Source organism: Otolemur garnettii, unplaced genomic scaffold (assembly GCF_000181295.1).
Source record: "Otolemur garnettii isolate 467f Iridium unplaced genomic scaffold, OtoGar3 scaffold00003, whole genome shotgun sequence".
Taxonomy (NCBI): Eukaryota; Metazoa; Chordata; class Mammalia; order Primates; family Galagidae; genus Otolemur; species Otolemur garnettii.
In genome coordinates this window covers 35,594,251-35,607,639 of record NW_003852398.1, presented here as the reverse complement: position 1 = coordinate 35,607,639, position 13,389 = coordinate 35,594,251, and the positions used below count along the sequence as shown (strand labels likewise).

At 48.2% G+C, this 13,389-nt stretch overlaps 1 protein-coding gene across 1 annotated transcript in view; it reads right to left on the bottom strand.

Moving 5' to 3' along the window:
• HBEGF (heparin binding EGF like growth factor) overlaps positions 1 to 10,959 on the bottom strand; it is a 13,371-nt gene extending 2,412 nt beyond the window's left edge. The window contains exons 1-5 of the mRNA XM_003782138.1: positions 10,649 to 10,959; positions 10,284 to 10,451; positions 6,434 to 6,611; positions 1,060 to 1,215; positions 170 to 260 (exon numbers count right to left, since the gene is read on the bottom strand). Coding sequence (XP_003782186.1) covers positions 188 to 260; positions 1,060 to 1,215; positions 6,434 to 6,611; positions 10,284 to 10,451; positions 10,649 to 10,694 — 621 coding nt within the window. The 5' untranslated portion in view covers positions 10,695 to 10,959 and the 3' untranslated portion in view covers positions 170 to 187. The remainder of the gene's footprint in view (positions 1 to 169; positions 261 to 1,059; positions 1,216 to 6,433; positions 6,612 to 10,283; positions 10,452 to 10,648) is intronic.
• Between the last annotated feature and the right edge of the window lie 2,430 nt (positions 10,960 to 13,389).

Here is a 13,389-nt window from a genome sequence, read left to right as displayed (position 1 = left end):
GGAGGCAGGAGACTTGCTTGAGCCCAGGAGTTGGAGGTTGCTGTGAGCTATAATGCCACGGCACTCTACCCAGGGGGACAGCTTGAGGCTCTGTCTCAACAACAACAAAAAAAGAAACAGATGCAAGAAAAGTAGTGAAGGTGTCATGTAGTAAAGGATAGATTATTACCGTGAGCACAGGTCTCTCTCAGTGGGAATTAGTCATGCCCAACTTCACTTTCTCTTCATTTTCTACATCATAACCTCCTCTCCTGTGGTACCTGAGAAAGATAAGTTTTGTGAGCATAAGTTCTGCCTGCTATGACAAAGGATAGATCCCAGAGTAGGTCCTCTCAAAGAACTCTCCCAAGGTGGTTCTTGCCACTACTTGGAAAAATCGTGAGGGTATGGCAGCTCAACAGACCTCTGGTCAAAGGCCTAACTGCCCTGAAATATACCTGTCTCTAACAGCAGGCTACAATTTACAATATTTATTTGATCCTTACGATATCCTCATAAGGTAGGTGGACAGATATTACAAGTGTTGAAGGATTATAATTCTCAGAAAGACAAGTAATTTGTTCCAGGTCTCACAATAGGTGAGTGGCACTGCTTGAAAACAGGCATATATTACTTGTTAGGTCTCCCCCAACCTAGAACATACCTGGATTGGAAGCATGGCCTGAGGTCCAGATGTCTCAAAATTGGAAGGATATACTAATAGCGCCACCCATACTTTGCTTACCAAATCACACACTAATGCCATCAAAGAACAGAGCCAGGAAAAAGAAATGTGTGAAAAGGTGGCTCCATGGGTGGGTAGGTGGGCCACAGAGATAGGAAAAGAACTTGTGTGAGGAGCAGAACCTGCTATGGCCTGGCAAGTCTGAGCCTGAACACTAGACAGTGGATTCATATCATGTCAGAGGAACCAGGTTTTTGGAGAATCTATACCCAGGAACTAGTCTATAATTTAGGGGTATTGGAGAAGAGATTCATGCGATCATCACTTAGAAGATCCAGGAGGAGGAAAATGGGAATGATTTGCAGAAACATCCTTCGGGGGCTCCCAACACTCACCTAAACATGAGAAGCCCCACAATGACAAGCAGACAGACAGATGACAGCACCACGGCTACCACAGCCAGAATTGTTGTGTGGTCATATGTATACAAGCGGTTTTCCACTGGTAGGCTCAGCCCATGGCACCTCTCTCCATGGTAACCTGGGTGGCAGCTAGTTAAGACACAACAAAGAGGAGAATTAGTAATTTGGTCTCTAGTCACCAATGGCCCACCTATATACACCAGATTCCATTCCTAAAACCCTCAGCCTATCAATCTCTGACCATGACCTCTGCCCTTCCTTCCTCTTTCTCTTTTATAGCAGGATACTCTTTAATTTAAGCCCCTCTGAAAGCTTGGAAGCATTCTTCCTTCACTTGGTGCCTTTCCCTTCTCTCTTTCCTGAGAATCCTGCTCCAGGCAGGGAAAAAGTGAGGGAGGACTAGAAGGTCTCGGCTAAAGATGTTCCACATGTGGCTGATTCATTACATGTGTATTCAGCCATTCTGTTTAAGCCTTTTAATGAGGACTTGGGCATAAGAGCTGGTCAGTTGAATTGAGGGGATTCAGTATCACTCCCTCTTGTGAGGCCCCTCAACATTCTGACCCAGAAATAAACCCAGCCTTGCCCATCAATGCTTCCATCATCCAGTCCCTCTCTGCCACTGCCCAGCCTATTAATAGGTCCTGTTCCTTTGCCAGGAGTCATTTTTCTCAAGTTTCCTTCATTTAACTCCCAGCTCCCCCAAGTGCAGGGACCAACTTAGGAGCTTAACTTGAGCTTTTGGCCTCTTGAATGCTGGGCTATCAGGGCTCCTTCATCACAGGACAAAGCAAACAAACCAAGATAACATCTTCCTGGCCAGCTGCCCTGCCAGAGCATGGAAGAATGTCAGAAACAATCCCTTGGCTCTTTTCACTCAAGAAATAAATCAAATGGCAACTGCATCTTCTAACACAAAGCATTTCCTTGAAGCTCTTCGGAAGCCTCAGAAGTGCTTACAGTTGAAGAAATACATTCACATCCCTTCCTTTATCTGAGCACCCCAGAGATCCTTTGATGTAGGTAGGAGCCCTGTTTTACAAAAGGAACAGTGGTTTTCCCAAGGTTACACAGCAGGGCAGAAATGTGAACATGGATTGTTTGACTCTGAGTTCAGTGTGCTGCCCACTCACACCCATGACTGGCTACCCCTTAGCCAGGCGATGCAGTGGAATTATCTACTTGAAGACCTTAAGCTGTTAGCTGCTGAAGGAAGCACTTAGAACTAGATGGTGGCCATCTAGTCTGAGTTGTACCTTCTCTAGAACGTAGGTTGAACACCTGGTACCTCAGAGCAAGGAATCTCTTCTTCCTGCTAGAGGACATCAGGAAAGCTCCAAGGAGCAGACCTGTCCGGATCCAACAATGGCAGAGAGGCCAGGCTGGGTGGCACTGTATCCCTGCCCCAGCCCCTTCTAGGTGTTTTGAGGAACCACCTCACTGCAGGATAAATGTAGGTCAGGCCCACTATACATGTAGCATAGTACACAGTTCCTTGCACAGCTTCTCCATGCATCTGTCCCATCAGCCCAGGTGGGCAAAAAACAAAGATCCCCATCTGCCAGGAAATGGAGGACATTCCCAGTAATGCCCCTGGAAAATCACTTGTGTACTGCACTTTACCATTAATAAGGACTCTTCTTATCTACTAGCTCAAGTGAGTCCCAATAAGCCCCATTTTACAGATGTAAAGGCTAAGATTAAGGGTCAGATAGGTTAAGTGATTTGCCAAAAGTTTCACAACTAGGAAGCATTAAAGTTAAGATGAGAAACCAGTCTTGTCAGATTCCTTCTGTTCCAAACAGTGCAGGTAACTCCAAGGAAACACAGATCTGATAGGTTCCTGGGACTGTCTGACTTGAATATTATTCATAACTTGAATAATAAATAATAATAAATAGCAAACATTAAAGGCTTACCATGAGCCAATTACTCTAAAGCAGAAGTTACTATACTCATTTTACAGATGAAGAGACTGAGGCTTAACTTCTGTTAAATGATTTGACCATGGTTACAAGGCTAGTGAGTGGTAGAGCCAGGATTTAACCAAGTAGTCTGAATAACTTAAGAGACTATGCTCTCCTGGGGAGAGGGAAGTTGAAATTGAATTTGTTTTTCACTTCCAGCCCATCATTTAAACCCCACAGGTAGTTACTCAGATGATAGAAATAAAGGTTGGCCTCAGAGTCCCGTAATTCAGTTACATAATCCCTCCACCCCCACCCTGAGTCAAAAGGATAATAATGTAAACATCCTAATATTACCCACCTTCCCCTCCCTTTGCAGACATCTCCTTGCTTCTCTAGGGAAGGAGGAGGGATGAGTACATTCCAAGCATCCCAGGGTGGGGGTGAGATCATGAGTCTTGTCCAGAACCAGCTGCCCATCAAACTAGGGCACGTTCCTCCTACCCACGTCTGTGACCCATTTCAGAACTTGTATTACAACAGAAACAACAATGCTCTAGGGTCCAGAGACATGTTCCAAACTGGATTTCTTTGCTTCTACCCCAGGAGGTGGAGGGGGCACCGCTTGATGGAGGAGACTCAGAATATATGAATTCTAGACTGGTCTTGCTGCTATTTCTAGCCAAGTGATCATGAGCAAGTCCTGTTACTTTTCAAAAATTTGGTTTCCTCGTGTAAAAGACAGGGCTAATACATGTAAATGCCTACCTTACTAGAGTATTGTGAAAAGATCAAATAAGATAACAAAGAAACACTTAATAAAAGGGCAAGTCCTACTGTGTATGAGTTCTTATATAATTAGACTTCAGAGGGTACTGCCCATATCCTGAGGAATGGGGAACCAAAAAAGTCAGATAGAGCCAAAGAGAAGGGGGCTAACCCCTTCCTTCTTGAGATCTGGGGAGTGAGGCCATGTATAGTCCTCAGACTTGTGTCTCTTCCAGCTTGTACTTCTCCTCAGCCCAACTGCCCCCAGGTTTCCTCCAGCCATAGGAAACTCTGCAGCCAATTTCTAGGTCAGCAGCGAGTCAGCAGCCCCAGGAAACTACTCTTTGAGGGCAACTTTTGGCTAGTGACACAAAAGGGTTTTCCTGTTTGTGGTGGTTGAAGAGGTTTGGTTTCGGAAGCTGGCTAGCCTCGAGCTCACCACAGCAACTTGGACCCACCCTGGCTGGTGGTTCCTGGGTCTGGAGGCAAGGAAGAATCACAAAGTGCCCCCAATGTAGGGGCACAGATGTCACATTCCCCAAAATGAGGAATTCTATGTCCTCTTTCTGCCTTCTGCCCTGAGTACTAAGGGCTAGAGGCAGGAGGGAGCCAGACCAGACACAGAATCTACCCCTTGAAAATCTGTGTAGGAAACTGACATAAAATTTTCAAATCAGATTGCTATGCTCTTAGGGTAATAAAGCCTAAGACTATCTAGGACAGCAGCTACCCTCTATAAAATCCTGCTGAAACTCTCTAAGGACACATATAGGAAAGAAAGACAAAAGCCAACATCCAATGCAGCCTGGAGGCATGACAAACATGTTGGACTAGGAGTCAGGTACCCCCTCCTGTGTCCATCCACTTATTTAGCAATTGATCTCAGGCAAATTACTCCTACTTTCTGGCTCCAGTTTCTCCATCTTTCAAGCAGAGATATCATGCCCTGACTATCCAGCAGAGGACTTTTGAAAACCCCAGTATACTATATCTTTCTATCCCCTAGAATAGTGTCTGGCACCAAATAGGTGCTAAACATACCTATTTATCTCAAGTCATATTAAATGTATATGCTGAAGCTCTGGGACAAAAAAGACAAGGCATTGTTATAGTTGTTACCATCCCTAGGGCCACTGGCAAGGTGCCTTGGGCATGCTTATATGGTTCTCTGGGCTTAGGTGGTCAGTTGAGCCCAGCTGTCTAGGACAGCAGCCTTAAAAGGCTTCTCAGCCAAGCAGTAGAAGCCCCATATCCATCCACCAAAATGCCAGGACCAATTTGGCACAGACAGATTTCTCCAGGCCTCAATCCATCTTGACTACCCAGAGTCACGTTCTCCATCCTATATTAATGATGCCATTTTACAAATATAAGACAAATATTTTCTGCCCTGTCCAAGACCTTAAGGAGGATATTAAGGAGACTATACAAGCCACTCTCAAACAACTCCCTCTAATACCAACCTCCTGACAAGGATGTTATAGAAAAGGACACAAAGTGACTGTGGACATAGCGGGGAGTGATGATTTTATCTGCCAGTTGCCAAATACAGGGCAGCTCTGCTACATATGATCAGATAACACAAGAAAACTTAAAAAAGGCAAGGGACCTGCACCAGCCACAGGCAGAAGAGAAACACAAGGCAGCCAGCCTTCTCGACAAGTTAAAAGGTAATATATACACAACAGTTTCCTGCCCTTGCCCAGTGTCTCTCTAGAGCCTGCCCTCCCCAAGGGAAGTGAGTGGATGTTTGTAGCTTGACGTGGGGTGTTGGCCTTGGGCATAGTGGAGACATTATGCCAGCCAGAAAGCACGGCAGTGCTGGCATCCCTGAGGGGTTGCCAAGGCAGGCGTTTGCTGGGTTTTGCCTAGGAGAAAGGCTAGGGAACCCATGGTCCCTCCACCTACACCCCTACCCAGGAAAGAGTGATGCTGCCTAACCAAGGGGTGATGCCTGCTGGGTTGGGTTCCATTTCCTGTTAATCTTGCACAAAGGAAGTGTTCTCCCACTCCCATGACCAAAGGCCAACACTTTCCATATCTTCTATCTTCTCACCCTTGCTGGGGTGGAAGAAGGGAGGAGGGGCTTCAACTTTCTCCTATGATGATCCCTCTTTGTACAGTCCTGCCATACCTTAGAATCAACATACATTTGCTTGCTCATGGGCACAAAAACCCAAACACAGATATTCCTGCACAGGGTGTGTCCACATGTACCTCATACTTGCTTATAGGAGCCCTACTCCACCCCAGAAGGCTACTCTGCCATGTTTCCTATAGTTTTCTCCCTCCTAGAGTAGGGCATGAGGCAGGAATGAAGGGCCTGCCTTCAGGTACCAGCTATCCTAGCCACATGCTCATTTCTGGGCAAGAGGAAATATCCCAAGGATTAAAGAGTGTCATAAACCCATGACACAGGAAATTGCATCCTATGGTGGAGGGGCCGTCCCAAGGATTAAAGAGCCTCACAAACCAATGATACAGGAAATTACATTCTTTGGGGGAGGGGCTTCCTTTGACTAAAAATATTTCCCCTCTTCCCAACTTCCGCCTAAAGGTTGAGAAAAAACTGGGTGAAATTATGAGTTCAAGGAACAGTGACAACAAGGAACAGCCATGTGGCTGACAAAGAGTGTGCTGATGAAATTCAGCCCTGGAGAAGGGACACTTACATGCAGGATGGAGCCCGGAGCTTCTTCACATATTTGCATTCTCCATGGATACAGAAGTCCTTATATTTCCGAAGACATGGGTCTCTCTTCTTCCCTAACCCCCTGCCTTTCTTCTTTCTTTTCCCATGCTCCTCCTTGTTTGGTGTGGCCAGAGCTTGTGGTTTAGAAGAAAAAGCAACTGCAGGAGAAATGAACCCTGTTAAGTCTTAGGCTCTTTAGTTGAGAAAATAAGAATAGCATAGCATTTGAAAGTAGCATATTATGTGTACCCATTGATCCTACCTGATATCAGAGGTCCTAAAAGGCTCCTTGGCTCAGAGCCTCCCAAGGACTGAAGGTAGATTGAGCAGAAAGAGGGGACCTCAGCAGGGTGGGTCTCAAGGAAGACATTCCACAGTCTCAGTTTAAGAGGCTCATTCTGAGAATGCTAGCTTCTGTCGATTAAAAGTAGCTCACCAGGCAATTCTACCAAACTTATCCTCACCCCATTGGCCACTTTCCACCCCCATTTCCTACTCCCCTACACCCATTTTGTTCTATTTTGGCAAATCAGCCTCGTTTCCTGATGCTGTACTCAGTGACCCACTTGCAAAAAGACAGTGTCGCAGACAACAATTGTTCCCAAGGTACTTAGAGGTTATATGGATAGAGGGCTCCTGAAATAAGAACATTGTCCATGTCTTTAGGTGGCCCCCTCTGGAGCACCCATTTGTACCAGGGTACCATGAGCTCAGAGTAGAGCTTGGCTTGGGAACAGCAACCAGGGCCATCCCTGGTCAGGGCCTTGCTTTTTCAAATTCAAGCAAAATATTTACCCTGCTCTATGCCCTTTCAGCTTGCCAACTTCCTCAAAGATCCATTTACATTTATCCCTAAATGTCCAGTTTATAGCTTTCTGGAAAGGGGATACAGTATGTACAAGAGGTAGAGAGATGAAAGGAACTGTCCAGAAGGAACTGGTACAACAATGACTCTCCCCTTCTCTCCAGGCTCCAAAGAGAATAAGAGAAAAACAACCCCACCCAGACATCTATTGGGACTGTCCATGGGCCATGCCCACCAGCCAGGGGTCTGACACTAGCCCCACACCACTCCTCTAGTCACTCCACTCCTAGCAGGAAAAAGGTAGCCACATCCATGGCTACAGCCTTGTGTCTAGTAGAAAAGCTGAGCATGGTACATTAGAGTGGAGACCTAGAATCCTCAAGCTGGAAATAACTTCAAAGAATATCATGATCCTCCATTTTCAGATGAAAAATTTGAAATCCCAAAAGGCACAGTGACTTACCTGAGGTCATGTAAGACTGGGATTAGAATTAGTCTCTGGACTCTACTATATCCCATGTTCTTTCCCAAAACACCAGTGGTTCTCAACCAGTAGCAAAATTATAGTTATGAAGTAGCAATGAAAATAATTTTAAGACTGAGGGGTCCCCACAACATGAGGAACTGTATTAAAGGATCACAACATTAGGAAGGTTGAGAACCACTGCAATACACCAAGCTGCCTCACACACCCCTATCTATCTTCACTCTCCCACAAATGTGGAGCACCTGTGGTGTTCAGCTAGGAATGAATAGGCTCTGAAGTCAGTAGACCTGTGCTCCAATTTCAGTCACAGGACCTTGGGCAAGTCGCTTAACCTCTCTGGGCCTCAGGGTTCTCATCAAAAGTGGGTAGCAATTGGGGGCAGGACACAAGTGTAAAAGGGACTCTATTGAACAAATGCAATCAGTTTAACCTAATTCTTTGTATCCTCAATGAAGTCCAAACAATAAAAAAAGGCAAGCAGCGCCTGTGGCTCAAAGGAGTAGGGCACAGGCCCCATATGCTGAAGGTGGCAGGTTCAAACCCAGCCCTGGCCAAAAACTGAAAAAAAAAAAAAAAGGGTAATATGAGTAACTATTTCAGAAGGTTGCTAGAGGGTTAAATTAACCAGGATAACATTCAAAATGCCTAGAACACAATAGGCATTTCTTTTTTTCTTTCTTTTTTTTTTGAGACAGAGCCTCAAGCTGTCACCCTGGGTAGAGTGCTGTGGCATCACAGCTCACAGCAACCTCCAACTCCTGGGCTCAAGCGATTCTCCTGCCTCTGCCTCCCAAGTAGCTGGGACTACGGGCGCCTGCCACAACGCCTGGCTATTTTTTGGTTGCAGCCATCGTTGTTTGGCAGACCCAGCTCAGGTGTATGTGGCTGGCGCCTTAGCCGCTTGAGCCATAAGCGCCAAGCCACAATAGGCATTTCTTTCTCCTCAAACTCTTGGGTTCAAGTGATCCCCTTGCCTCAGCCTCCAAAGTAGCTAGGAATACAGGTGGTGGCCACAACGCCCAGCTATTTTTAGAGATGGGGGTCTCTTTCTTGCTCAGGCTAGTCTTGAACTCCTGAGCTCAAGCAGTCCACCTGCCTTGGCCTCCCAGAGCGCTAGGATTATAGGTGTAAGCCACTGCACCTGGCCTAATAATAGACATTTCATAAATAGTAGCAGTTATTTCTTTTAGGTGATAGAATCCCCAAACCTGAAAACCAGTCCTCACTTAGCAAAGCCAAGACAAGGGAAGAGAAGTTCGTGCTAGCAGCCCCACTGTCCTTAGTTTCCTCTGGTCCAGTGCCAAGCCCCTTCAGAGTTCAGAAAATGAGGTAGGTTATCAGAGAACCCAGAGCTGTAAGGAAAGGATGGCAGGAGGGCCAAGCCATCAGAAAGAGGAGGGAGAGAGTGCCAGTGACAGCTAAGGCTCCTGCCCTGGAGAGGGAGCAGTGAGTCAGGTCTACAGAGGTATGAGAAGCAGCCGTGTGGGTGGGGGGGAGGTGAGTCACAGCCCAACCCAGCCCTACCCAGCCTAGGAGGAGAGCCAGGAGAATCCAGGCTGTTCAGGCCATGGGCAACCCCAGAAGGCCACTGTGAGAAGATGAAGTATGGAAGCCTAGGCTCAGCTTTAGAGCAGACTCTTGATTTATACAAAGTGGACAAGGTACCCAAGGGAAACTCCTGCTAAGGAAGGAGAAGGGCAGCAGAGGAGCAGGAGGGGCTAGAACAGGTGGGCATCCTTCCAACCAAATATGGTCATTCCAGGACTATAGGGCTTTGTCCATGCTCCACCCTGGAGAATTGTTTCAGGTGGCTGGAGGCAGGGAAGCCAGCACGCTCCGGACTCTGCCCTATGCCAGTACTCTGCCATAGTCACATATGGAGCATCTCACACAGCCCTTCCCCTTTGGAGTCTCTCCAGGATCTCAAGGTGATAAGGAGGCCTCCAGGCTTGGGGTAGCATCATAGATACCCAGCACTTCAGTCAGCCCTCTAGTGTCCAGAACTCACCATTCACAGCCTCCTGCAGTGGTGCTGTCCTCACCTAGGGAAGCCAAGAGTTTCTCATGCCCCTTTGTTTCTCCAACCTGGAGACAGGTGGATGGAGGAGACTGACAACTGCGCACTTTCTATGTGCCTGAGCATCTCCACATTGGTTATGTTTATTTTATACCTAATAGTCATTTGATGTGGAAATTAGGGTGTGCACCCATTTTTACATGGGAACTCTAGGGAAAGCATCTCAACCATTCCTTTTTCCTATCACCCACCTTAACTCAGATGAATATACCAACCCCAGACAACTTGCCTATTTCAATTTCTCCAAAGTATACAGAAGGGTAACAACCTGGCAGGTGAGACAAGGACAAGAAAGACAGTGGGACCTATATTCCAGAATCCGTCAGTACCCCTGCCAGGCTTTCTCTCAAGGTCCTCCATGAATTCTCCCAAACCACGGGGGTGCCCGAAAAGCTGAATCTCGGATCTGCTTATTCCTCAACTGCCCACCAGAGTCCGAGGGTGGACGGCCCCATACCCACCTTTGAAAAGGTCCAGATTTGCCTCTTCCAAGACTTCCCGGTCCCGGCCGCCTCCGGGGGGTAGCAGCTGGTCCGTAGATCCAGTGGGAGGGTCTGGGTTGCTGGTTCCAGACGCCAGTCCTCTCCGAATCCTCTCCAGGCTCTCGCCAGTCACCAGCGCCGAGAACACTGCGGGCGAGGGCGAGGCCGCATCAAACCCCCCGCCTGGACCCCTGGCCAACAAGCACGGATGCAGACGCCCGCCAGCCAGGGCGCGCGGGCCCCACCAAGTGGCCCGCTCCAGGGGTACTGCAGCGACCTTTCCCCGTGCCCCCAGTACAGCGCCCCATCCCCCCGACCTCCGGGGGCGTCAGCAGCCCTCTTACCTGCAGCCAGAAAGAGCTTCAGCACCACCGACGGCAGCAGCTTCATGGTCCCGGACCGAGTGGAGGCGGCGAGGCAGCAATCACTTTGGAGGCGGCGGCCACTGGGCGCTGGCACGGGAGCTGGGTGGCGGAGCGCAGGAGATTCGGCCGGCACTGTGTTCTGCCTGCCTCTGGGTGCAACGGTGGCTGGGACCTGCGCGCAGCTCGTGGCCACTGTGCGTCTGTCTGCTCACTTCACCGGTCCGTGCGTCCACCCGAGCCCCGGCGTCTCAGGCCCGCCAGCCGCGTGCGACCACGGCTCCTACAGCAGACTGAGCGCTCCCCGGCGCGCGGCCGGGAATAAGGCTCCTGAAGGCGCCGAAGCTCCGCCCAGCCCGGCGCCGCCCCCACCCCCCAGTCTGGGAAGCTCGCCCGGCTCTCGGCGCCAGCAGCTCAGCCCCGGACCCTGAGGGCGCGGCGGAGGAAGGGGCGGGAGGAGCAGGGCGGCGCTCACATTTTTTGGGACCAGGCCAGGGTGGCCGCCTCCTGACTGTGGGTAGGGCTGCTGACCGGCAGGTGGCAGGGAGCGGTTCTTACCTATCCCCATATGCCTTTCGGGCTGTAGCTTTGTGACTGCTGGGGCCTGGTCCCTTGGACAGTTCCTGCTCCATACCAGGAGTCTCCACTGGTGTCACCCTCACCTTGTTAGAAGCTCACTTTTTTGCCTACCAACACAGCAAGCAGTAAATACTAACAATTCGTTTATCATTTAAAAATTAGACGCTTGAATGTCACCAGTTCTCATCAACCCGAGATAACCAGAATTGAAGTTGCAGGCACTTGGTATCAATCCAGCAAAAGCAAAGGAAGTTAGTAGTCTCCCAGACGCTGGAGTGGATTTTCCCCATCTTCCTCCCAGGGGACGTTAAAATTTTTGAACTATGGATTCTAATTCCCAGGCTTCTGGGATCAGAGAGACACCCATTGTGAAACATGCCTCATACTTTTCCTTGCCTTTGAATGTCACCTTCTCCCCCGACATACAAAATGAGCCTCCCTCCCATAGGACTGCTAGAACCTAGATTGCTGTGTTCAACAAGTGTCAGGTGTTTTCTCTTCCAACCCACGTATTTTTACAGGGGTCTTCTGTAGTCAATATACTGACTCCCCCAAAATGAGTCTCTCAGTAGGTATTTCAGCTCCCAGGGACGTGCTTTAGAAGGAGTTGCTTGACACAAGGCTAGGTTGGCATTCAGAGCCTTCAAATTGTGCCAGATAGTGCACTTGCCTGATTCTGCCCATGTGTAAGGATAAAAACAGGCCTGCTATTTATAAACAGTCTATCGCACTGTCCCTACCTACCCCCACCTTTGCAGGGGTCAATCTGGCTCTACTCTCATCCTGCCCCAGAACCTTCCCCAGGGTTAGGTTTCCATAGTGCACTGGACTCTCTACAGACGAGTTTTGATCCTGCCTTTGATACTCTGTTACCCTGGACAAGATGCTTAATTTCACTGAGCCTTAGTTTTCATATCTCTCAAATGGGAATAACAGCAATAATGATAATACCTACTTTGCAGAGAGCTTTTTGAGGAATGAATAAGGGAACACATATAGTATGGTGCCAGGCATATTATAAGCTTTCAGTAAATGTGACCTATTATTACTGTTGTTATTATTATTGCCACTAAGCATTCTTTCTACTTTGACCATCCTATTTCTTTAGAGATTTCCTTTCTCTCCCTTGCCTAGATCCCTTGCCTTTCTCTAGGCAAAATCTGAGGCTTCAAGTTGTAGGTGGACTGGTTTCAGATGGAAGCTCACCTGTCACCTATTTGGCCAAGAGCCACTGTGAGATTATACCTTTGGGTGATCACTATCTGGCCTAGGACCTCACTGGATGGTCACCACCCAGACCACACCTTTGTCTTCCCTCAACAGCTGCCTAACTACCTGTTTCCCCAAAACAAAACCACCTTGGGGTCAGGCTTTCCTCAGGGGAGGGTGGACGGAAACACTTCCTGACACATGGTCAAATCACTCCCTTTCCCCCACCTGCTTCCAAATTCACACCCTGCTTTCCTGTCCCAGCCTGCCTCTCCTTTTGTATGCTCTATCCTTCTGCCTTCTCACCCCCACATCAGCCTCAGCCCTGTTCACGGGGCAACTCCAAGTTTTCATCACACCTGGGAGCCTCACCCAAGCTAGATCTATATGTCAGCCAGGTTTTACAGGAAGGACCTGGAAAGAAGATAAAGGCCTGAATTGGATTTGGGACTCTCACGTCCTTTCTGAAAACCTTGGGTACCTTCTGACCAAAAAAAGAAATCACAATTCATTCTCCGGCAATCTCATTAACTCATTTATGCCATAAACATTTGCTGAACATTTTTCAGGCACTAGGGACATAGCAATAAAGAAGACAGCCAAAGATCTGCTTTCAGGAAGCTTACATTCCATAATAGACAGGCAACACATTCAGTAAATAAATAAGGAAAAATATATCCTACAGTGGTAAGTGCTACGAGGTTGCTGTGAGCTGTGATGCCACCGCACTCTACCAAGGGCAACAAAGTGAGACTCTGTCTCTAAAAAAAAAAATAGGGGGCTCCTGTGGTTCAGTGAGTAGGGCAATGGCCCCATATACCGACGGTGGCCGGTTCAAACCTGGCCCCTGCCGAACTGCAACAAAAAAATAACCAGGACTTGTGGCGGGTGCCTGTAGTCCCAGCTACTCAGGAGGCTGAGGCAAGAGAATCACC